This window comes from Eucalyptus grandis, chromosome 9 (assembly GCF_016545825.1).
Source record: "Eucalyptus grandis isolate ANBG69807.140 chromosome 9, ASM1654582v1, whole genome shotgun sequence".
NCBI lineage: Eukaryota > Viridiplantae > Streptophyta > Magnoliopsida > Myrtales > Myrtaceae > Eucalyptus > Eucalyptus grandis.
This window is the reverse complement of record NC_052620.1, coordinates 31,145,440-31,170,342: the sequence shown is the minus strand read 5'-3', so window position 1 is coordinate 31,170,342 and position 24,903 is coordinate 31,145,440. Positions and strand designations below refer to the sequence as shown.

At 41.7% G+C, this 24,903-nt stretch overlaps 4 protein-coding genes, 1 long non-coding RNA gene and 1 other non-coding gene across 6 annotated transcripts; 1 reads left to right on the top strand and 5 right to left on the bottom strand.

Annotated features, from left to right (window-relative positions):
• Positions 1–1,198: 1,198 nt before the first annotated feature.
• LOC104420635 lies at positions 1,199–7,492 on the top strand. Its single transcript, XM_039302531.1, has 2 exons — positions 1,199–1,203; positions 6,200–7,492. Exons 1-2 carry the CDS (start codon positions 1,199–1,201, stop codon positions 6,825–6,827), a joined length of 633 nt encoding a protein of 210 aa, XP_039158465.1. The 3' UTR covers positions 6,828–7,492.
• A 1,207-nt stretch (positions 7,493–8,699) lies between these two features.
• On the bottom strand, positions 8,700–9,550 carry LOC104419250 (50S ribosomal protein L12, chloroplastic-like). The gene is given in 2 exon segments (XM_010030858.3): positions 8,700–9,354; positions 9,356–9,550. Coding segments are annotated over 2 exon segments (573 nt in total). The 5' UTR covers positions 9,464–9,550; the 3' UTR covers positions 8,700–8,889.
• A 164-nt stretch (positions 9,551–9,714) lies between these two features.
• On the bottom strand, positions 9,715–9,786 carry TRNAP-UGG. Its single transcript has one exon. It is a non-coding gene; the product is annotated as a tRNA-Pro (tRNA).
• A 2,757-nt stretch (positions 9,787–12,543) lies between these two features.
• On the bottom strand, positions 12,544–15,001 carry LOC104419249 (MYB-like transcription factor EOBII). Its single transcript, XM_010030857.3, has 3 exons — positions 14,365–15,001; positions 14,108–14,237; positions 12,544–13,161 (listed from the first exon to the last, which is right to left on the bottom strand). The coding sequence occupies exons 1-3, from the start codon at positions 14,501–14,503 to the stop codon at positions 12,804–12,806; spliced, it is 627 nt and encodes a 208-aa protein (XP_010029159.2). The 5' UTR covers positions 14,504–15,001; the 3' UTR covers positions 12,544–12,803.
• A 149-nt stretch (positions 15,002–15,150) lies between these two features.
• LOC104419248 (ADP-ribosylation factor 2) lies at positions 15,151–19,558 on the bottom strand. The gene is made up of 7 exons (XM_010030855.2): positions 19,407–19,558; positions 18,822–19,011; positions 17,807–17,877; positions 17,221–17,340; positions 16,529–16,647; positions 16,267–16,348; positions 15,151–15,589 (listed from the first exon to the last, which is right to left on the bottom strand). The coding sequence occupies exons 2-7, from the start codon at positions 18,967–18,969 to the stop codon at positions 15,584–15,586; spliced, it is 546 nt and encodes a 181-aa protein (XP_010029157.1). The 5' UTR covers positions 18,970–19,011; positions 19,407–19,558; the 3' UTR covers positions 15,151–15,583.
• Positions 19,559–22,739: 3,181 nt separating this feature from the next.
• LOC120288219 lies at positions 22,740–24,788 on the bottom strand. The gene is made up of 2 exons (XR_005546544.1): positions 24,636–24,788; positions 22,740–23,230 (listed from the first exon to the last, which is right to left on the bottom strand). It is a non-coding gene; the product is annotated as an uncharacterized LOC120288219 (long non-coding RNA).
• Between the last annotated feature and the right edge of the window lie 115 nt (positions 24,789–24,903).

The following is a 24,903-nucleotide window of genomic DNA, read 5'->3' as shown; positions in this document are numbered from 1 at the left end:
GCCCGGGTCCATTGAGATTAGAACCTAGTCCCCAGATCACGAGCCTAGATTCATCAAAATTGGGCTCGAGACTCTAGGTCCTGGCCCAAAATCCCAAATATTGTGAATAACGTTTGGATGATGAAAAAATGAACTTTAAAAATGATTGAATAAAATTAAAAGCAACACCTTGAGCCGAATAAATTGTGAATATCGTGTCTCCATTTTCTCCCTCTCCTCTCTTCCCAAATTCAAAGCCAATTGAAAGCTCGTTTGACCTCATCCTAGGCCTAAGTGGGGTTTCATCTTCTCCAAATCAAAAACGTCATCTCCATCCACATAGCACCTCTCTATCTCCCTCTGATTCTTCGCTGGCTTCCGGATAGATCTATGGAGTCCTGCGCATCCTGGCAAGCGTGGAACCATTTGGTATATCATCATCCTCACCGGCTCCTTGCCTCCGTCTCTCAATTTCCGCTGCCATCTTTCAAAACCTCTCCGCCACCGCACCTCCAATGGCACCGTCAACACCATCAATCTCCTCTTTGCCCCTTGAAGCCTCGCTAGAGCAAGGGAATCGGGAAGGTGGGAAAAGAAAAGAAGCTCCGATTTCCACATAGCTCTTCAAAGGTTCCATCGTTTTCTTCTCCAGATTCATAATAATCGATCAATTATCTTACAAAATCCAATCACCCATATTGCGATTTCTCATGAGAAAAGTTCGGCCTTGTGAAATTTCGATCGTCTTCAGCATAACTCGTCATATAGCGCTGCAACTACAATTGGCAAAGCTCAATCCTGAGGAGAGGAGGATGAGGCGCCAGTTTTTAACAATATGTTGCAATGAAGAAGGGGTGGAGATGGGTTTGTTCCCAACCCATTTAGACGCATTTATACTTAGCCATTTATTTTTCTGATCCATTTTAACTTATTTCTAACATTTTAGCCGACCCAATTATAACCTGATAAATGAGTTAAAGAATGAGTTTTGGATCCATTTGACACCTCTATTTTTAGGATTGTCAAAATAAATCACAAACCCATATTATATTTTTGGATATTAGTCAGCTTAAACTTAATATGAGTCAAAATGGATTAAAAAAAAGGCAAGAAAAACATGGGTCCTAGCGGGCTAAGTAACAAACTACTTTCAAGCCAAATTAAGAAAGTAGGTCTGATTCATTCCTCCTCTCTTCTCTCTATGATTCGAGAGATCGCAATGAGGTATGGGTCGTTGAGATAATCACGGTGGTCCATCAACTGTCGATGGCGATGAGCTAAGGGCAAGTCCATCCTTGCAAAACCTCACTCTCTCCACTTTCCCCATCTTCACCGCGTGCTAGCGGGGGCAGGTTTTGTGCAAACAACAAAGAATCCGAGGGGCTTGGTTTTGTGGGTTGTGCTTGGATTATAGTGGCAGACTCGGAGCATCAGCAACTTCGACTTGTGGGATTATCGAAGAAGTGAAGAGAAGCGCGGCCAAAGCCTAGGATTGCACTGTTTCAAGCGCTCAAAATTGGGCATGTCGTTGTTGAAGACGGATTGGCTGGGCTGGAATTTTTTCTCAAAATTTGCAAATGAAGAGACAAGTTGGTGGTTTTAAAGTTGGGAATAGAGCAGAGACTCATTCACCATAGAAATTCAAAGAAATCAATGGTTCTGTTGCTGTAGACTTGTATCACAAATCAATTGTTTGGATCAAAATCATGTGGTGACTTAGATTTTAAGCATTTTCCTAAGATAATTGCTCGTTTATTTGGAACGAAAAAGAAAGTGTATAAAGAGAAAAACTTTAGGAGACAATGCTTTCTAGTGCTTAAAAAATTTGTGAATGAACAGACTACTTGGTGGTTGGGTTGAAGGAGAAAAAGCAAGACTCCTTCGCCATAGAAATTTGAAGAAATCAATGGTTGTGCAGCCGTAGACATTTGTCTTCATCTAATTATTTGGGATTAGAATCATGCAGCAACTTAGGTCAAGCTAGAGAAAAAAGGTTTAAGAGAAAATACATATGATTTATCGAGAATTTAGATAGATGCAAATAAGGAAAAGAACATTTCCATTTATATAAGAATCTCTCTCATCGCAACTATAAATCACATTTTAAACTAAATGTGGAGATCACATCTCACTGTCTACTGACTATCAACATATATGCCGAAATACTATAGAACTCGATACATTTATCATATTTCCCGTCCCTAGAAATCTACTAGAAATCTTAGGAGACTATTTCGGTCTTCTTAGATTGAACATTGTCCTTAGTGTATGGGAAACCTCAAGACTGTAGCCCACGATTGTTACACTTGGATTCAAGGGTCACTCTTGTTGGTTCAGCTAGTGTTTGCTTATTTATCTCCACGAGGAAGAGGGGATGAGACATGGATGCGAAAATGAAACAATGAAGCGTGGAGGATAATGAAGCCTTTTTGACTGTTTTGAGCTGATTTTTCTGCTAGTGTAGAGAACTTTTCACTTAGACTTTGATTTAGGAATATTATATGAGTTAATGATACTGTATTAATCAAAGATCGCATTATATGCCTTTGAACAATATGATTAATGTCTCAAATTTGAATGCAATTGATCAAGAAATTTGAAACATATTTAAATAATTTATGGATAACTTGAAATCTGTCTATACTTAATCGAAACCCGTTTCATGAGCGGTCCTGACCGGACTTATACTATCATCTTAATGCCTTTATCCATAATCCGATTTCTCTCATTAACTCGATAAGCTAGTTCGCTCTTCAAAAATCACAATTTAAGAACATAAATTGCTTAAAATGGGTCTCGGGTCGAGGTCCAGCATGTGTCCCCAAATTTTTACTGGGTCGGAATTTCCGACTCGACCCACGTGTTTGACAAACCGAATCCTTTCTCAGAGACTGAAGCACATTTCAATAGCAAAAAAAAGGTACAGTTTTACCACTTCAAGGAGCCATCAAATAGAAAACAAATCGCAGCGGCAGCACGAGCAGAGCAGAGCAGAGCAGCGGCGCTTTCGGCACCCGCCCAAAACCTTGTTTTTCAAGCAACGGCAGTGAAGAACGAAAAGTGGTGGCGCGTGCTTTCCGCCTCTCACGTGCGAGGCGGATGCGGCGGTGATGGGAGGAGCAGCTCCCGTCGAAGAAGAAGGAGAAGGAGAAGGAGAAAACATATTTCCTATATTCGCTGTCATCGGGACTCAGCAAAAGGGCGATAAAAAAAAAAAGCTTAGACCACCCTCTGACTCTCATGATATTCATTATAATATTCATTGTTCCGAGATGAAGATGCTCCCCCTGACATCATATGCGTGGGGTTCTTCCTTTTGGTCTTGGTTCTTGAATCATAATTTATTCAGTCGCATAGAGAGAGAGAGAGAGAGAAGGGTGAGGAGGAGTGGTATTAGAAATAGCATCGTTTCGCTTTGCTCAGATCAGATCGACCATTAGCATCGTCTTCGTTTTCTGCGAACAGAGATCTCTCTGTCTCTCTCGCTTTCTCGCTCCTCCCCACATCGTATATACACTTCAGCGCACACTGTACAGTTCACTGTAAAAACCGGAGGTTTCTTGTCCAAGCATCGCCGGAGCAGACGCGGATTGGAAGCGCCTTCTTTTGCTTCCTCGGGAGACGAGACTTTGCATTCATCGCTCGCATCCAGTCGTCTCTCTGTCTGTCTCCAAGGTACGTCCGATTTCATTCGCTCGCTCGCTCCCAAGGTCATTCCTTTCTCTGCACTGGGTCTCTTTCCACCTGTAAAAGAGTCAGCACCAAATGCATTTCGATTCATTTCATCGTATCCTCTTCCTTCGGAACCCGCGATCAACATATTGGCTATCGAACTGCATGTCGAAGGCTTCGAGCATAGGCACCATCATCACCGCACGGGATGTAAATCACCGTTCATCCCACTTTAGGCGTCTCCTGTAGCAACATCTGGGGCCCCCCTGTGGGCCCATTCAAATGAGGAATCGCTTCACGTATCGAAGCGATCTTTCGCTGTAAGGGCACCCGTAACCCACGAGGCAATAGCCCGGTAAAATGCTCGTATTGATTGCACAGGATCTCGTTTCCCCTTTCCTCGAAAAGGGAAGTCGTTCAGGGGGCCGCTTTGGCATCCCGGCGAATCCTCGCCGGCCGGCGCGATGGTCGCGCGGCCTCGCTCGTCTGCCGAACCAGCGAGCGATCAAGAACGACTTCCATACAAAACGACTCGAATAAGATTATCCGAGTTTGGTGAGGGATCGATTCCATGTGGGCTAATGAAATGCTCTGGCCCGACAGCGGCTTTTCATGGTGGGCCCGTCTCCGTGCCGCCTTTCTTCTAATTGGGCCTGCCCACAGAGAGAGATTGATTATGCTTTAGGTATTAAAATTTCCTGAATTAAACTAAGCTCCTGGTCCAGGGAATAGGTTTTGAAGAATAATATAGGATATGGTAGTTTAGTTTATTAGATAGAATAATGTGGGTTAAGGGTCGTATTTACAATTTTAATTTAAGGGCTAGGGGGACATAAGCCCCGATCTTAGCTGGGGACATTAGTACTCGGCTAGTTGTACCATCTGATCCCCATGTGAACACATCATCTTCTCCAACCCCCTTTTGTCCGGTCAAAGGGACTAGGCCCTTTGTCGATTCAGCATATATATCTTCATATTGACAAAAAAAAAAAAAAAAGAACTCGATTCAATCTTTCAATTGAGTACTCTATTGAGAAATCGATGCTTTGTGCATTGTGGGTTTCTCTTGCTTTCGCTCCGATAGCTTCTTCACGTGATCGGTTAGTTTCCTTATCTATATATGTCGGAGTAGAATGGTCTCACGAAAACGACCACACAACTACAAAATGCTTATAATATCTCTTTGTTCATCACACAATAAATAAAAATAGCACACGTTATTATCTCATTTATTGCACTCACCTCTACGAGGGAGCATAAAAACATCAAGGGGGGTGGGGAAGTGGTTCGCCACATGATCCCAAATTCGATTTGGATTCGATGTACATGCAGCCATCAATCACACGGAGAATGAACGGAAAAGGACATCGACCGGTCACTGTAATGAAAATTACTAGCTAGCTTAGCTGGGAAGGCAAAAGTGGGGTGGAAATCGGAAAAGAAGAGTTTTGAGAGGGCCATTCTGTGAAAACTCAATTTCGATGCCGAGACAAAATGGGTGGGAATTGAGGCAGGAGGGGACGTGAAAAGTGAAAGATTCGAAATTTCAGGTGAAAAACATTAAAGTCACGCGTGTGAGCCATTAACTCATTGCTCAGGTTTTACTGACTCTGTCTCCCCCTGCCCTTATGTCGGTCTCGCATTTTCACTTCCAAGTGTAGGCCTTTTTCTCTCGTGTGCGCTCTCTCCCTCTGACCCCAACAAAACAAACCCCCCCTGCCAAAAAAAAAACACAAAAACAGGAGAAAGCTCCCTCGTTTTTTCAGGAATTGCCCAAAATATTTACCTTGACGAAAAAATATGTTAGATGTTCGATGCACTAATAAATTATAACTTGAGTGAAATATTATCATAACTCGCTGGGACATCGCATCAAAAACCACAAACCTTCTTTACGGCTTTAAGGTATCGTCATTCAGTGTAACTAAACCAAACCAAACCAACCATAAAAGTAGGTCTAGTTTCCAGTTCAGTATATCTGATGCCAAATTTCAAAATTTGAAACCAATGGTGTGCAAATAAGTTTCCACTTCTGGTGCTGAACTCGCGCATTTGGAACCTGGCAATTAAAACTTGTCATGCAAAGTTGAAAGAACATGATTTACCTTTCTTAGATAATATTAATCGCTTTATATCTTCGTTGGTCTTGTATTGATATTTCACTTCGAGGTATCCTATTGTTTATGCTATATTGCTGTGATTGTTGTTTGCTCGGTTTCCGATTAGTAATTACTGGGTGAGAAAATCGGGGCCGCGACTCTCACTCCCGCTCTCGGTACACGCGCCGGGCAACTTCTACTCGTGCGTGTTGCGTCACGCGCCTACCACGGCGCGTGACCGCGGGGTTGGTTTCTCGCCATTTATTGCGTGAGTACCAAAAAAAAAAAAAAAAACGTTAAGAAAAAAAGAAGAAGAAAACTCCATTTTCCCATGCGTACACTGCTTGCCAAAGACAGTTACACATGCGATTCACGCTTCCCGTCTCTCTCTCTCTCTTTCTCAGCCGATTTCCATTGCAGGAGTTCCCGCCGCGACGACGACATTGAAGAGAGAGAAAGAGAGAAAGCGGGTCGGACCGGATCCAGCCGGGCCGGCGAAATGGAAGACCGGCGGCGGCAGCGAGACGCGCCGGGCGACCGCGCCGGGCTGCCGCGGCGGCGAGGAAGAGCGGCTGTTGCAGCCGGAGGAGCAGGTTCGCCGACGACGAGGGCGAGGGCGGCGGCGGAGGATCCGCTGGGGGAGACCCGATCGAGTGCTCGGGCGAGCGGTGCCGGTCGTGCACGGCCGGCGTGGTCGCGGACTGCGTGGCGGTGTGCTGCTGCTGCCCCTGCGCGGTGGTGAACCTGCTGGCGCTCGCGCTCGTCCGGGTGCCGTACATGGTCGGGCGGAGGTGCCTGGCGCGGAGGAAGGGCGCGGCCGCGAAGGCGAAGAAGAAGAAGCGGAAGTGCGGGAGAGCGGCGGGAGGGGGAGGAGGGTCGAGCGAGAGGGAGAGGATAGCGGAGGAAGGGATGCGGGAGTCGGTGTACGGGTTCGGGTTCGAGGAGGGCTTCGGCGACGAGGTGGAGGCCGGAAGGTCGGCGTGGCTGGACCTGGACTTGTACGAGGTGGGTCATCTGAGCTTCGGCAGAGTTTCCTTCACCGGGGATCAGTTCCAGAGCAAGGGCAGTTGCAGTTGAAAGGAATTTTGATTCATCCATCGAATTTTTTCACCTTGTATTTCTTTGTTTCTCTTTTTTATTACTGGGAGAACGTGAAGAGCAATGCGTACGATATCTGGTTTCACTGCAAAGCCAAGAATCCATGGCGCCTTTGGTGTTTGGGGAATTTTCTGGCGCATGCATTAAACCGCCGAAGAAGAAGAAGAAGATGACGACCATGATGGAAGAGAGACCAGGATTGGTGGGCTCGAAAGGTTTCCGGTCGTTATTGGTTTGTGATCCTTTTTGGATCATTTGCTCACTGGGGACTCTTCTTTCACGTTGTTGTACGCTGAAATGATGCAATGTTCTTAACAATTCTCGGGCTGTCACTGGTCAGAGATTTAAAGGTACTTGGTTTTTGGCCCCTCTTTGACCGACTGTCTTTAGCTGCTCCCTGTTCGAGAAGAGGACACTGTGCGATCCTTGCGGACGGAGAAATTGAACTTGGGCCACGATGGATATGCCTAAGCAGTGACACTGTGAGTGTTTTTTCTTTCATCTTGCGAGCAGTACTATCGTCCTCACTTGAAAAGAAACGATCTTTAATATGAAAGGATGAAGAAGTCGTGCGTCCTAGAAAGTACAAGATATCGTTTTTTTCTTTTCTTTTTCAAAACTAGTATATAGATGAACTTATGCTATCGATGATTCTTCTTCAAAGTCTTCAATCCAAAAAGAAAAAAAATTCACCAAATTCGATTGATGGCCATATTACTAAGGTCGCCTTAAGGAGAACTTTTGAGATATGTCAGGTGAGTTTGATCCGTGAGTTAAAGGCCGCGTATCGATTGCTAAATGAGTATGGCAATCATGGTCAATTATTGAGAAAATGCTTGGTTTAAGCGAGATTCAAGCGTCCGGTGCAGTAAAAGTTTTTGCTGGAATAGAGACAAGGTAAGACTCGTGAAGAGAGAGCCTCGAGGTTTCTGTCCTGTAGTGGCTGTTAGGACAATGATGAGGGGTGAGGACAAAAGAGTTGGATTACAAAACTTGCCCCCAAATGTCGCAGACCTTTGTTTGACCAGCGTTGTCCTATTTTACTTGGAAAATCTAAAACTAACGGTCCTCGGACGTCCCATTTCATTAGATAAAACTCCCCCTCCCCCCCTCTCTTTATTATAAATAATTCATTTATTTAACAAAAATGATTAATTCAAAAATAATTATTTATATCATTTATAAAAATGAATGAGTAAGCGAAATATTTTTTTATTATCGATAAAAATTATTTGTACATAAATTATTATTGATAATGAAAATATTTTTATTAATTAACTACTTCAAACGATACAAACTATTATTTTTAGATAAATATTTTTTATTATTTTTTCGAAAAATGAAATCTTAAGTCAATTTCCATGATTATTCACTAGCTAGTGATCATTTAAGCTGGTCAAGAGTCGAACTTACTCAAATCTCATGGTAGCTAAATTCAACAACTTAAATTAAAACTTCAAATATTTCATGAGAAATGAATGATTTATTTAACATTTTCTTGAAAATGATCATCCATATTACTCGCAAATGATAAACAAACGAAAAATATCTTTATAATGAAAATATTTTCTACTAACTAATTATTTCAAGCAATATGAGCCATTATTTATTTTGGAAAATGATTTCTAAATCAATCATTTTATGCAAAACAAACAAGTCTTAAAAGAACTCGAGTGAGCAACAACTTAGATTCAACGACTTCAATTAAGCACCGAAACACAAAATTCAATTTAGCAAGAACTTAATTTGCCAGATAACTAGCTTTCAAGGGAGTCGAGTTCGAGCATAACCTCAACGCAGACAACTCATCTTGTATCCAGGCCACCGATTCACATCGAAGGAGCTCGAGCATTATTTCGAAGCCGAATCTCGATTCCACAAGAACATCACCATTGCATGATGATTTCATAAGCATCGATCCTCAAAACAGATGAACTTTGGACAAGCGCAATCGTCTTCGTAAAATTCACATATCGTTAACAAGAAACAGAACAAAAATTCCTTTTCAAGGAAAAAAAAAAAAGAAAGAAAGAAGGAAAAATCAGACAATGGCAACCTTGGCACCAGCTGCTTCGAGCTGCTTCTTGGCCTCCTCGGCCTCGTCCTTGGACACGCCCTCCTTGAACTTCTTGGGCAGCCCTTCTATCAGCTCCTTGGCCTCCTTCAGCGCCAGGCTCGTCAGCGCCCTCACCGCCTTGATCACCCCGATCCTCGAGCTGCTCGGCACGTCCTCGATCACCACGTCGAACTCCGTCTTCTCCTCCACCGCCGCCGCCGCCTCGGCGCCTCCGCCGCCGGGGGCAGCGGCGACCGCGGCGGCCGGGGCGAACGCGGCGGCGGAGACGCCGAGCCGGTCCTGGAGGAGGTCGACGAGGGCGCGGGCCTCGGCGAGGGTGAGGCCGGCGATCTCGTCGCCGAGCTGGGCGACCTTCTCCGGGGCGTCGACGGCGGCGAGGGGGCGGAGGCGGCGGGCGCGGAGGGGGAGGCGGCGGGGGAGTGGAGGGGAAGCGGAGTGGGGATTTGAGGGGGTGCGGGGGATGGTGAGGGGCGGAGAGAGGCGAAGGATGAGCGGCGGAGGAGCGGACGGTGAGCGTGGAGAGAGCGTGGGTCGCCATTTTTGTTGTGAGTTGAAGCAGAAAGAGAAGAGAAAGGAGAAGAAGAAGATAGGATAAGGGAGAGTGGTGTCGTCGGAAGGAGGATGAACGCGAAGAGAGCGCGGCTTTTTGTTCCTTAATGGACGAAAAGGCCCCTGGTGAAGTTCGAATTGGACAACTGACTGATGAGGGTAGAAAGGGAATTTCGATGTAGATGTCTTTTCAAAGTGAAGAACGAAAAAAGGGAAAAAGAAGGAAGGCGGGGAGGAGTGGGGGCATTCCGAGAATCGAACTCGGGACCTCTCGCACCCAAAGCGAGAATCATACCACTAGACCAAATGCCCTTATTGATTGCTTTATTTCCCATTTTTTTATATAACCTATACAACGTTCGCTTCACAAAAACTTTGACCATGATCTCTTCCCACGACTTTACTAAAAACCCACTCCAATTACAGAAGGAATTAGACCCAAAAAATAAAAAAAATAAAGAACTTGGGAAGTTAGGTCAACTATTGCGTTGACCTCCCACCCTAAATCAGTCAAAAGAAAGGTTCAGCCCTTTTGGGGCTCGTGAGCCATAATCACACCCCGCATGACTTTGAAGCGTTGGGCTGCTGTTGTTAAGGTCGTCTGTTCTGGGGGCCCGATAATTCGGGAACGCACCTCGACTCCAGGCGCGGAGGGGGCCGTCCGACAAACTGGGCTTCCCTCCTACGTTGTCTACGAAAGATGCTATTTCCAAACGTGAGCACACAATCCGGTGCGACTTATATGGACCGGAGTAAAGACCATCAACGAAGGAGGACATCGATCCCTACCCCCTCCTCGGTTTACAACAGACACGTAGATCGACCCGAGGCTCGAAACTGAGCCAGCTCCGCACGCTCTCGATATGGAGCCCCCTTAGTATGATTGTCCTGCGTGCTTTCCATGACTTGTGATGTGTCGTTCCATTGCCCTAGGACGGGATCAAGTGAGAACGAAAAAGAATGAAAAAAGAATTATAGAAATAAACTCATTCATGACCTATTTGACATCCATATTATGTTTAAAACTCTTTTACAACCCATTATTTAAATAACTAATCCATTTAATACCCTCATAGGTTATGAAATGAGTCAATAATCCATTTTAACAGGTCTACTTATGGCTGAAAAGGTAAAAACCAAACCTCATTCTCTAAGCCACATCTTGACAATCATGGTCCCGTCTCTCGTTTAATTAGTACGTTGCGCTAAAAGACAATTACCGCTTGGTCTGTTGAGACTGCATCAAGAGTATATATGAGCCAAAACCGAAATGTGAAATAGTCTCGTTGCCCATTCGATCAAGACCCATCACATCATTTTGTAACACAAATTTTAAGAAAATTCTGTAGCCTCTCTCGCAACTTCTATGGTTCAAGGATCCGCGACTTTACTTGTAAATGTTTCCATTTCGTACGATTTAGTTCTAAAACCATATGCGTTTGGAAATTGGTATAGCTAATAAAGCGAGATACGGACAGATTTGGACCGACCCCAAAGAGATTCCTTAAAAGATATGCTGACTACTTAAGTTTCAAGTGACTGAGCTGAGATCATGCAGTAGGCATATAGCTAAAGATCAAAGTCATCCACAAGCACGGAATTCACGTTTTAAATGCCTTCATGGCCGCGCCGCCGTCACGTGTTCTTTCCTTATCCATTCACGACGACAGCTTCTCTCCCACATGCTTCGGACTCAATTTCATCGCATCTAAAACATGTGACCGAAATGAAATACGTGGAGGAAGGCAGGAGATACGAGCGGCTCAAATGGACGTGTTCGTTTTCTTCTCTTCTTTATCTGGTTTTCCTCCACGTGCTCCAATGCAAGACATCTGCGGGTATTCACGAACAAAAAGGGAAATGTGGTCGCAATCCGCGAGCAGAAGCATGACAGATTCGGCTACAAGACATTTGAGCTTTTCTTGGGGGCGCCGGCATCTTCGAAGTCGATCCAACAAATGCTCCTCGAAACCATTGGTGCAGGAGGATTAATAATAGAGACACGAAACATGCGTATGGTCTCCAAGTGTCTAGAGCTACCTGGTCTTGGTTCCACTAACTATCATACACTTGTTGCGTTGATTAAAGTAAGGACACAATTATGTATGCGACCACAGGCCAAAGAAAAAGGAATAGGAAAAAAAAAAGGAAAGGAAATTTAAAAAAAAATAAATTGAAAAGTTATAGAAAAATTTATTTAAAAATGTCGATTCGCACCACTCATGATCATGCCACGTAAGATGACTAACATACACATCAACGATTGACAATACTAGATAAATTGAATTTGTACCAATACAAAAAGTTTTAGAGCTAAATCGGTATCAATGCGAAAATATTTATGACTGGATTAATAACAATATAAATAAATTTACTTTTCTCATGGAACCTGAGTAGACCCTAGAATTTGTGATAGAGTATGTTCTAAGTTCTAAAGTATGCATGATATGTTTTGGGTTCAAAAAATTGAGAAACACGTTTGAATATGTAGATTCTAAGTTCAAATATAACTTATAGGGAATATGGAACCCCTCACCCTTATGAAAAATTATCTTGTAAATCTGAACCGGGAATCAAACCAATCAAATCTAGAACAGGTGGTTCTTAAACCGGCAGATTTTAGTCCAGTTTTCGATTTTATCTAGGAACTCGCTCATTTAACGTTTTAGATAAACCAAGAAATTCTTACGTGTAAATACTGCCCGAATTCAGTGCAAAACCATTTGCTGGTCAAGCGTTTTTGTTACTGTTTGTTTATGTTGAAAATCGTGGGTCGATTCTTAATTGGTGCAAAGTATTATATATATATATATATTAAATTCTAAAAGAGGCTTCGTCGAGAATAGAATTGACAATTCTGAGTAGAACTGATGTGGAATCGGGAATTGAAATGGTCTTGGGTTTGTTCTAGGTTCCTATATCCAATCTTGAACTGGTTAGTCTAGGCCGGCTCGGTTCGATTTCCGAATAAAATGATTGTCCTCAAATACGACACATGCGAAGCCGAACGTATGTTCACGTGAGAATTAATCAAGTTCAATGTTCAGGCACCTGGTTCTACAGATAAAATAACCAAAAGCTGTATTATCTAAGTTCTTATTTCGATAGATATGTTGCCACTGCTACAAGCTAGCTAATATACCTAGCACAAAGCTATGGTAGTGTATACAGCACATCACATAGGAAATATGATATGTTGTGGCCTTTTCTCTATACATACAAGATCTACCTAGCTAGCTTCAACATAAAGACCCAATAAATGAGCCCTTTGGGTCTTCTAATTGCTTTTGTTTTGTTCATCAGGTCATGATCTATAATCTAATTAAGGCCTAAACGGAATAGTATTGGGCATCATCACCCATACCGCTAATTAGTGACTGTATGGGCCAGAGATCCTCCACGCACCAGCAAGCGCTGTCGTTCAGTTCTTGGGCAGGAGGAAGGGCCGAGAGCATAGTCTCGCCGGAGCCGCCTTGATCCGACGGTGGAGAACAGGCGATCTCGATTGTATTTGCGGCCGAGACCCCGCGATGATCTGTGCATGCGTTTGCGGATGATGGAGGAATAGTGAGATCGTTGATCTCAGTTTCCGATTGCTTGATTATGTGCTTTTGGATCTTGGTCCTCCAGTAGTTCTTTATTTCATTGTCGGTCCTCCCCGGCAAATGCTTCGCGATTTCGGACCACCTGAAAAGTGGTAAAAAAAACGGTCGTTATTTACAAAAACAAAAAAAACCGCACGCGTCACCGCTCGATGAAAATCTAATTGAAACTCTTTTACGCACACCTTCAAACCTTTTACATCTGCCAAGTTGTAGCAATAACTCTGCGTGAGGAATTTCGAAGCTATAGAGAGGGAAAATTGAAAGAGAAAGAGGACACTTTTGAGTTATTGGTGCAAAAGCCGATTTTCAAAGAGAAAGAGACGTACGGGTGCAAAAGCCAATTTTGACGATAGAAGGCCTTAAATAGAAATCTTAATATACGTGGCCCCTTGGCACGGCATCATAAAGAAGAGACCGCATAAACGAGAAAGAGGAGGATGTGAGCTGAACTGAACGCGAGATATTCACATCGACGCATGGAAGTCGAGCGCGCAGAGTCGTTTATTTTGAAGGTTTAAGTCATGGCTTAGACAGTGGCCTATCAATCAATAACGTCCGTAATTCCCCCCGTGTGTTGTAATTGAACTGCATGAGGCCCCTACCAAGCAAATCTCCTACGATTCTCTTTCCCCGAATGGACGTGTCTTTTTCATGAGGTCTTTCGATATAATTTCAGACGTGGGGTACCCAAAAGTATGGTAAGAAACAAGGAGAGGATGGATTTTGCTATATATTGCCCAGCATAAAAGATAGGCCTGTCTAGATAAGTGCCTAAGTCACATGTTCGATGGCCCATAGATACTTTTGCTGTATTCTCATCTTCGCGTTGTAGTTTTGGATGTTCTTCCCATGCGCCATCGTCAGAAAGTCAAGCGATCTGATAATTAGGAGATACTTTCGCAGTTGAATTTGATGTAAAGAGTTACGGAATCATCAATTACACATGCCCTCGATGCCTTCGTGTTCTCCGATATAGAAAGGTAAGCTGAAAACAAAGAAACATTTTATGAAAGAGTATGCGGAGTCACCTGTTTCCCCACATGGATTGCAGGTGTATGATCAAGAGCTGTTCTTCGGGAGTGATATTACCTCTCCGGACGTCGGGTCGGAGGTAATTCAACCATCGCAGCCGGCAGCTCTTTCCGGTGCGTTGAAGACCTAACATGATCGATATGTAAGATCACAAAAAACGACACGAGAAAAGGGTCTGAAGAAAGAGAAACATGAATACGGTGATGATGCGAAATGCCGGCAGTAAATAAGAAACAAGTTTTAAGACTATTACCAGCAGCTTTAGCTAGAGAGTTCCATACACCTTCGCCATGGTTGGCTATGTAGTCCATCAGAATCAGATCCTCTTCAAGAGTCCATGGTCCTTTTCTCACTTGAGGATCCTGCGTGCGGTAGCACGGTTTCTTGTCCATCTCGAGGAGGGAGTGAGGGGAGAGAGAGAGAGAGAGAGAGAGAGAGAGAGAGCACTGTCCAGCAACGCGAGCCACCGACGGTTTATATAGAGGACGAGGAAATGTCGTGGCCGGTTCGTGATGTTAAATAATCTGCACGAGAGCAGAGAGCTTTCTACCTAATCTCCCTTTTTTCAGCGACATATTAGCTGCCCCTTGCTTTTAATTGGCTTCGAGGACAATTTGATCGTGATAGTTATGAGTTAGTACACAAAGAGTCCGATATCAATTTCAAGTCTGCAGCCCAGTTGCTGCGTGCCATCAAACTTTTGACTCCTACTGAATATTTGCCTCATGAAAAAGTTAAAAATCACGTGGTAAGAAAGACTAACGAGCCAACAATACACCCCCCAAAGCGAGACATTAGGTAGTCGATCAGTAATTGAGATGAATGCCCTCAGCTCGGCACATCTCTCGTTAGATAAATGCACGCAATCATATCAGCATGAATCATGAAATCGAGATGGCCTCTACATTATCGACATTAGGCATTGCCTTACGGGCGACAAAGAAAGTACACTAGGGACTTCCTGAACAAAGTACCTAACAACGGATCTAACCAGAAAGATTACTTATCAAATTAGCAAGCACAGTGACACAATTCCAGCAAACACAAAAAGAAATATTCTTCCACTGGTCGCAAAACTCCACCGCCATTCTGTCTGTAATGGTGATGAAGGCAGTAGCACAATCAACTTTATAATAATGAGCTTATACATGCAGCGGGCTTTGGATGTTTTCAAATAGATAAACAAGAAAGTAGATCATAAGAGGTCACGAGAATAAACTTCCGGTTTAACTTCTGCAAAATCCTAATACAGCTCAGTTAACCCCATGTCAACCTTGCCAGGAAATCTGAAAGGTCTTGCAAGTCACTTTCACCGCTTAAGAGTGTTGGCCAAAACAGCAGCAATGCAATCCCACGTCACATTACATATAAAGTTGAAGCAACAATTGAGCTTTTACAATAGTATACCAACAACAAGACAAAAAACTAATCCCTTACAAACCACGTGCTTCTGGTGCCATGCTGAGAAAGCCTCAAGCCTGAAAAAAGGGAAAAAAGGGAGGAAGGATTGTTTTCCCAATCAGAAATCAAATAACCAAAACTGAAGTAAATGTCTATAAAAAGCAGAACAGGTAAAACATATCTGGGGTTCGAGGTGGTGGCCTGGCCACTTTACCCGGGAAATCAATCATTTCATTAAGTATCAAAACTATTACGGGTATAGACAGAACAAAAGAACTCTAGGCTAACACGTTCTACATCGTGCTTAGGAACCATGGCCCCAAAGCTCGAGCACCACATGCCACCAAATCTGTATTAGAACCATCTTCATTTACAAAAGCAGTGCACTAACAGGAACTTAAGTCATCATTTCTACTAAAGGCTGCCACACCAATGCAGCTCATAACATTGAGCTTTAAGCATGCAAATTTCAAGCTTCCTTTTATTGTAATTGTGCCAGACTGAAGCTACTTTGACAGAATTTGACCTGTTCAATGTGGTTTTGCACAGTTTATGGCTCAAAGGTGTCAACTTAATGGATTGACCCAGTGCCAATTTCTAATTGATTGAACAGATGATCCAGGCCAGTTTTCTTAAGCATGATGCAGACACCACAATAAATTAGCGATCACGACAAATCCACCCATTCTACTCCAACTGATCATTGAATCTTAGCAGATATAAAAGCTGCATCAACACATGGGCTATCAATTACCTTGTTGGCAATATTGTTGGAAAGCCAGTCCAGACCCTCATAAAGGCCCTCTCCGGAGGTTGCACAGGTGCTCTGGATGTACCTGAGACAAACCATGACATCCCTTATAAGAAGGATCACCCATGACCCAAAATTTCTGAAAAACATACGCATCACATGACCCTTTCACCAGAAAGAATAAGATCCAGACGAACATGGTTCTTAATTCAATCTCACCGACCATAAGAGAGCTATGCACTTCTATCAAGAGATAAGCTGTTACCAGTGACGTTGACGGAGAGAATGAAGACCAAGCTTGTCAGTTATTTCCGCTGCATTCATTGCATTAGGGAGATCTTGTTTGTTGGCAAAGACGAGCAACACAGCATCTCTCAGTTCATCCTGAAAAGTTAAATGTTAATAAAACCAGCAATTTGGAAGATTTTTCTTTTTCCACAAACAACTAAGACACCTGCTGTCTAGCAATGTGCGCATGCATCATGTAAAGACTTTCGCAATTGATTTAAAAGATCAGTAAACGAACAGCTGCAAAGCATACATGTTCCCATTTGAATTTTCAATTAGAGAGAAACTCAATGTGAATAAAGATATTTTTTTTTTCCAATTAACAAACAACTGGAAATGCTGTCAATGACAAGGAAAGTGCCGATGGAAAGGTTGACAAAGCCAAAGAACAACAATAGATCATCATTAACAACTAAAAGCCCAGAAGGCAAAACAGAAAACTCTGCTTGTAAAAATTCCTCAATGAAACATCAGCATCCAGAAGCAAAAGAGACTGATGTCGAGTAAAACCAATAGAAGCAACTATAATGTTTTGATGTCAAGTATGTCAATAATAGTCACTACTCATGTAGGAATAAGCCTTTTGCCTCTCACCACAATCAGTCCTATTCAGTAGATGAAAAGAATTATAGATGCACTAAATTAGCCCAAAATGAAATGCAGAGATACCTCATTCAGCATCCTATGCAACTCATCTCTTGCCTCAACAACTCGATCCCTATCATTGCTATCCACGACAAAAATTAAACCCTGCGTGTTTTGGAAGTAGTGCCTCCACAATGGACGGATCTGCATTTGGAGCAAATTAAAAGCTGCATCAGTCTACATGATGAAAAGCTTGGTTTGGTTATGCTAAAAAAGATAGGGACAGCACTTAAATAATTTCAGTGATCAAACATAACATATGAGGTATGAGCATATGCTTAATGATTTGGACTTGATGTAAATATCCGACAATAATAAAGGCCATATAAGCCTAGGTTGGAGTGGTCAACGAAAGTCAGCAGTACTAAAAAAGAATAGAATGGGTAAGGAAGAAAAGTAACTCTAGTTACATTACATTAACAGAACATAGGGCGAATGTTGAGGTTAATCAGAAGAAGGCTGAGCTGAAGATCATGTCCCCTTTAGGAGACAGGGTTTTAATATCTACAGGTTTTGCTGCTTCTGTACTTGCTTGCACTTACATGTAAGTGGTGAACACAAGCACATTCAAAGTTACAAAGATAAAGATCAAGAGGGCAAATAGAGCAACCTTGTCTTGGCCCCCGACATCCCAAACTGTGAAGCTGATGTTCTTGTATTCAACAGTCTCTACATTAAAACCTACAAATATAAAAAGGTTCTGTTAATCACTATGAACATGAAAAAACCAACATGGGCAAGGCACATCAAATGACGAGGGATACAACAGCTGATTAGACATATAGGCAAGAAAAAGAAGGATGACCCAAAAGCTATCCTATACGGTTTATTAAAATAAACAAGAAAAGTCTCCAAATTGTTCCGATTAACCACCATTAAGCATTAATCAGGCCACAACAAGCATGTACTCTGATATCCACCGAACAATCTCTTAGAATATGAGGATTATAGTCTAGACAATAATAGTTCTAGAGCCCTTGTACTCAACTTTTCTTATCTCATGAATTTCCACGGACAGGCAACTGTCCAAGCATCTCTTCACCTATTTTTCAGAAGATCTCTACTCTGTAGATGATACTCTTGTTCCATTATGACTCGGTAAAACATGTTTACTTTGCATCAAAAGGAAGAGCCCACAAAGGCTTGCAAGTTGAGGCCACCTCAATGAACAATCAGTACGATTACTACAGAATGATGACATGCAAAGGGCACAATACTAGCAACACAAAAGTCATATCTACTCATCATTCAATTCAAGTCCATCGAATCTATCTATATCTCATCTACCTTTCAAAGAATTCAAATTCATTCATTCAAATAACTGCTCTTCTACAGCGCTTCCCTAAATGACGCTCATGCTCATTGCAGGCCAACAATGCAGCCACACCGATCAAATGAATGCAAAGCCAAATTAAAGATTCAAACTGGGTCCACTCGATATAAGCTAACGGCTCATTCCAAAATGCATTTAGGAGATTTATATTCCTCTCGAGACTTAATAACGGATGCATGACAAACCAGACACAAGATCTCGTTTCACCATCTAGTAAACCAGTGGTTCAATCATGATCAAGGAGGCGATAATAATACGTACAAAATTAGACGTCATGCATTCAGGAACTCACCAATGGTGGGGATGGTGGTGACGATTTCTCCGAGCTTAAGCTTGTACAAGATGGTGGTCTTACCAGCAGCGTCAAGACCCACCATCAAAATCCTCATCTCTTTCTTGGCGAAAAGCCGGCTAAACAGCTTCGTGAACGTGAGCCCCATGGTCCCGAACGCTCTAGTTCAGCCCCAAACAAAAACACTTCCCTGCTCGCCGTCCGCACCGCCGCGCCAACAGAAGCACAGCAACAATCACAGAATCAATCTCGGAAATAACGCAAGCATATTCAAACGGCAACCGGCCCAACGGTCCGCATCAGATCTATAAACGAAAAATGCATCGACACACGAGCCGAAATCGAAGCTACGGATCCGAGATGTTGCTAAGCAATTTCGGTAGATCCGGTAAGGGCATGCAGATCGTCGGCGAGAGAAAGGTGTCCGGAAGCCATAAGATGAGCCGCGAAGGAAGAGAGACCGCGAGATCGGGCGCCGCGGCGGGGGCGACGGCGATCGGATCTGCGCAGGAAAATCGACGGCGGAGCGGAGGCGATGCCTCGCCGACGGTGGATCGAGACGAGATGGAGAGAAGAGGAGCTTACCTCGGAAGTCGGAAGGAAGGTGGCGCTGCGCTGGAACGAAGGTCGCGGGCTCTCGTGTCGCGCTGCGGTGTGAAATGGGGGAAAGGGAAGGGAAGAAGATGACGACATTTTATGGCTGCCCGAACCTCAACGGCGTCGTTGCGGGAGTAGCTCTTGATTGATGATCGATTTTTTTTTTCCTTTTTTTACTATTTCTACTTCCCACCCCCACAAAGAAAATGATTGCGTTCACATCCCTTTCGAGGAAAAAAGAGGACTTTCTTTAGACTCGGATTAGACACCCTTATTTGTAAATAAAGAAATACCAGACTACCACTCGAATGGATGCATTTATTTTATTGAAAACTTCATAATAAAAATATTTTTCATAGAAATTTCTTTTAAAGAAAATGTTAGTTTTCAATTTGTTTAGTGATTTAAAGAAAGTATTCTTCTTCTCAAAATGGGAAGTCGGTTTCCCCTAATGTAAGATACTTATTTTCAATTCACACGGAAGGCTTTATGCAAATTTATTAATTTTTTATCATCTCAATATTGACAAATTGAAAGGTCAAATCACTTTGATGACGATATTTGTCACGCATTATCTCCTACTCAGATTAATCTATTTGGTAATCAGTCCTCTTGTAATGTGAGAAGCATGCTCAAAATTTTATAATTCAACAAGAATGGGACACTACTCAAATTAAAATGACGCGCTGTACTTTTCTCCCTCCGTATTGCAAACTCTAAATTAAATTGGGTGCTTGATGTCAACCTTATAAAATGATAAGCACGCTTGTTCGAGCATGAAATGAATTTACGGATAGAGTTATAGGGTTTTGTACAGTCATATCTCATATAGCCTAGGGGTGATCGGCTCCCGGTTCGGTCCGGTTCCAAGGTGGAACCGAGAACCGGACTGGGAAAACCGGTTCCCAATATTGGGAACCATGGACCGAACCATCGGTTCCGGTCCGGTCCGGTTCGGTCCAATAGAATCAACACTTTCTTTTTTCACTAAATAACGATCATTCATTAAAGAACGACCATGCTTCGGACCGATCAATCCAATTCGATTCCCGGGCGATTTAATAAAACTACTCACACGTGTTTTCACGTGCAAAATATTCAAACTTCACTTGCGTGAATATTAATCATAATTCATGTGTTTCACTCTTAATTTTAAGCATAAAAGCCATGAACAATTTGAGTAAAATTTGTGATTGGCTTAGGTTTTATACACAATCTCTTTTCTATACTTTGAATGTTTAGTCGATGTCGAATTCTTTGAGGCTTGAAGTGCCTTGTCATTTGCAAGTGAGGGGAGCAAGAGAGAGTGAGCATGAGGAACTCCTAGAGCCTTATCCCACATCGAGTAGAAGATAAAACTAACAAATAAGTTCTCTAAGAGATTTGGTGATCTCTTGGCCACATAAGAGATTGTTACCTCAATTGCAATTCCGATTGCAATAAGTTTCATATATAATATTTATATATTATATGTGTTTATATATTATATGTATATAAATTATATATAAAAAATTTAGTTTGGTCCGGTCGGTCCGGTTGGTCCGGTTCCCACCTTGGAACCGGGAACCGGACCGCTGACCGTGGGAACCGCCCAAAATCGGCCGGTCCGGTCCGGTCCCGGTTTGGGCAGTTTCCATTGCACACCCCTAATATAGCCCCATAAAATGATAAGCAACCTAATGCAGAAAAGTTTCATTGATCTCTTATATTATTTTGTTGAAATATATCGCAGTAATTAAACTCTTATCGCTCGCCAATAGAAGCAGCTAGAAAGTGCATGCTGTTTTTCCCTGATCTAAAATGCCGTAACCATGCATAATTCTTGATTTCGCTTGTCCAGTAATTCGAGTGCGTTTGGTTCAGTATTTGAAAAGTTTATTGGGAAAATGCAAAGTTTTTCCCAAAGTAGTTTAGCCTAAAAGGGCTTTGAAGGAAATGCAAAGACTATTTACTTTGAGAAACAATTTTGAGAAAAATACTATTTGATAGAAAACACATTTGCAAAGCTCATTTAGTAATTAATCTAAATATTTTAATTTGTATTTGTTTAAAATTAAAAAAAATAATGTTTGCGATTTTTTTAATTTATATTTGACAACAATTAGAATAAAAGATATAACAAAATATTTAGATCATTTATCAACAAAAAACATTTATCATATATATATGTACGTATGGAAATATGAATGTATGCAAACTCAACTCAATAAAAAGAACACCAATTAGAAACAAGTCTAATAATATAGCATAAATATGTCTCGCAAACTAATATAAATAAGTAGTGTAAATATGTATCACATTACAATAGCGTTACACATGAAAAATATAAATAACAAATATCCTAGTGAGCCCTACGTTGTGCGAACTTATACTTGAGCCATGTGACTTTTTCTTGATTCCCATCTAAGTTCATAAAGATTTGCCTATTATCTTTCTTTTCTGAAAAAAAAAATCTAATGCAAAAAAATATAACTCTAAGTCTTGCTTAATCTCAGGTATAGCTTTTAACGTCTCTATGAGTTCTTTGTAAGGATCAAACTCTTTGGCATAACTTATACTTTCAATAGCTGAACAAATTCTCTCAATTTGTATTGCTAGCTTATCAGTTGTACTTAATTTTTTTTTGTTTCTTTCCGAAATTGCCTCATCGAATTCTGCAACGTTTTTTTATCTTCACCCACAGTGTTATCTATATCATTATCAGTAAATTCCGTCGAACTACTGATGTCAAATTGTGTTGCTACAACATCATCATCAATATATAAGTCTTTGTGCAGGATTCCATGTGATGCTTTCAATAGCAACAATATTTTCAAACATTCTATCCAACAAAAATTGAAGATCTGAATGTATGCCTTTCGTTCTAAAAAAACTAATCTTAGGATTTTCCTGTTATAATAAACATTTTCGTGAGTTTTATTGTAAAAAGATGAACCATTTTTGTGAGTTTTTTTCGTAAAAAGATGAGCTTAAAAGAAAAATTAATAAAAGAAAAGAAAAAACCTGAATTTTCCTCTCCCACCATTTATCACTTGCATCAATGGTATTCTTTTTTGGATCCCATGCTAATCCAGTTTCCTTTAGGATCAATATTCTCCAAGATTATCCCACTTACTCTTCATTTGACCTTTATCAAACTTTTTGCTCCTTAGATCCTCAAACTTCTTAATTATATAACCATCCATCCATCTATTTTGTTGTTTGCAAGACGATTGCCATTATCAATTTGTTCAATGCACAACTTACAAATGTTTCAACATCTTCAGGGCTCCAAAATGCATTTTCCTTCAATGAACTTGCCATCCACTAATAAATGCAACATAAAAAAATGCAATTTGAGTTTAAAGACAATAAACAAGAGCACATTGTCATAAGCATAACATAAGGCATCTACTAACTCAAAATTTGACATCCTGTTAAGAGCATCTTTTCATTTTGTGGGTTCCTTGAAATGGGACATGAACAAGAAAGCATTTTCCACTCAAAGCTAATCAAGTTCATGAACTGAACAATCCTCAACAAGATCGATTACTGTTATAAACTCTCTCCCTCTCCCTCCCCCTCTCCCTCCCATAGATGTATTCTTCATGCACTTATGGACAAGACACTGCCACAGCTTCCTACGTTTCCAACACTGGGTTTAATGTGAACAATAAGTAGGCAGTAGCTTGATCATAAAAGAAGGTTGGATGGCTTGAGGTACCTTCACATGGACCACATAGATACAGCCTAAACCTTTTATGCATGCCGCTTGTCAGAAGTCACCAAAAGCCTACCATATCATGTACCCGAATGCTATCACTCCATTTAATCTGGAGAAGGACAAGAAGATATATCATCTTAACTCAACCTTTTGCCTAAGTCACCCTTTCTCATCATGATAGCAACTAACAAGAACACACAGAGATTCCCAGCACAATGAATCATACGGTCCTCCCTTAGCACAAAGTGAACAAATTGTGTGCATCCTAGATAAACTTTGCATATGCCAAAAGATGAAGATAAAGACCATCATCAATTGACAGCTCAAATACACATCATAAATTGATAAAGAGTCTTTTCAGAACTAACATAGTGCTTGTGAGTCCTAAGAACTAAGTCTAATTTGTTAGAGAACTTGAAGAGAACTCAACTAATCATAACTCAAGACAAGGGGAAATTCCCTCTTCACCAAAGCTTGATAAAGCATCAACATTTGGACAAGCATCAACTTGCTTGATCTTATTTCAACAAGCATCACAACAACCATCACGCAGAATAACTGTTGGACAAATGAATCCCTGAAATTCTTATTTCCACCAAAGCCACCATGCACAAGCATGTGGATAAAAATTAGCAGTTGTTGATAAAAGGAATATATATCATGACAGTTGCCTTGAGGTGGACTTAGCCATGAACTCATTTCATAGCATCCCAATCAAGACCCTTTACCCCATCACTCTCAACACCCTCCTCGTCTCATCAAGTCATCATCCAGAAAGACGAATTGTGAAATCCAAAACTACCGAATATCACACCAATAACAACCCTTGCACTTCACATTCCTATTTAGCAAAAAAGAACAAGCAAAAGCTACAAACTTGATGGACCACAGGCCCTTCCCGACAAAACCCATCTCGAAAGTCACGAAACGGAGCAATTCTTTTCACAAGCAATTAATAAATGGACAAATTGAGGAAACCAGCGCTGCTCGATTTGACAAGTAAGGAATTTAACAAGGGATTACGCCATCACTTAATCAAATTGCATAACACAAAGAAAAACGAATGCTTGGATGATTACGCAAAAAGAAGCCCACTTGATCATCCTCATATCACAAGACCGAAGGGGTTCGGGAACCCAAAACAGAAAAGAATGAGAAAACGAAAGCTTTCTTGATTAGTGCAGAGAAATTGATCAGCCCACGTTGTCCTCACACATCACAAGACCGAAGGGGTTGAGAAACCCAAAACAGAAAAGCAAGAGAAAGCGAAAGGATTCTTGATTAGTGCAGAGAAATCGATCGACTAACAGAGAAACATTCAGACATCAAACGGGTAACTGTACTGGAGAGAAGAGAGTTCAAACGCCGAGCGAGCTCTTAAGGAGACTCCTCAGCTCCTTCCCACGAAACCCACCATTCAAGAGCCAATATGACCCAACACCCAAAAATGAAAAGCAAGGAAGAGAAAGAGTAGAGCCTGCCACACAAGGAGAAGAGCGGAAAACAGAGCTCACCAAAGCCACAAAAGATTCCAATCCAAGAGCGCAGTCGTCACGAGGGAGAGAGCGATGGGGAAGGGTGCAGAGAGAACGCCATCGAAGGTTTTACTTTTTACAAATGGGCAAAATTGGTATTTCGGTAATTTGTAAAATTAGTATTTCGGTAAAGTTTTGAAGATAAAATAGGTAACTTACTAATTTTCATCGATTGAGACCTTCAGCATTCCGAAAATGCTCAATTTAATTTTACACAATCACATAAAGATTTTTCCACACATGGATA

What these genes read in the sequence shown, in the direction of transcription:
- LOC104419249 (XM_010030857.3), bottom strand. Translation starts at nt 14,503, where the DNA reads ATGGACAAGAAACCGTGCTACCGCACGCAGGATCCTCAAGTGAGAAAA. An exon ending in CTCTCTAGCTAAAGCTGCTG is followed by an intron (nt 14,238 to 14,364) that starts GTAATAGTCTTA and finishes CGATCATGTTAG; the next exon opens with GTCTTCAACGCACCGGAAAG. An exon ending in CAATCCATGTGGGGAAACAG is followed by an intron (nt 13,162 to 14,107) that starts GTGACTCCGCAT and finishes ACCACTTTTCAG; the next exon opens with GTGGTCCGAAATCGCGAAGC.
- LOC104419248 (XM_010030855.2), bottom strand. Translation starts at nt 18,969, where the DNA reads ATGGGGCTCACGTTCACGAAGCTGTTTAGCCGGCTTTTCGCCAAGAAA. An exon ending in TGCATAGGATGCTGAATGAG is followed by an intron (nt 16,648 to 17,220) that starts GTATCTCTGCAT and finishes TTAACTTTTCAG; the next exon opens with GATGAACTGAGAGATGCTGT. An exon ending in TCTCTCCGTCAACGTCACTG is followed by an intron (nt 16,349 to 16,528) that starts GTAACAGCTTAT and finishes GGTTTGTCTCAG; the next exon opens with GTACATCCAGAGCACCTGTG.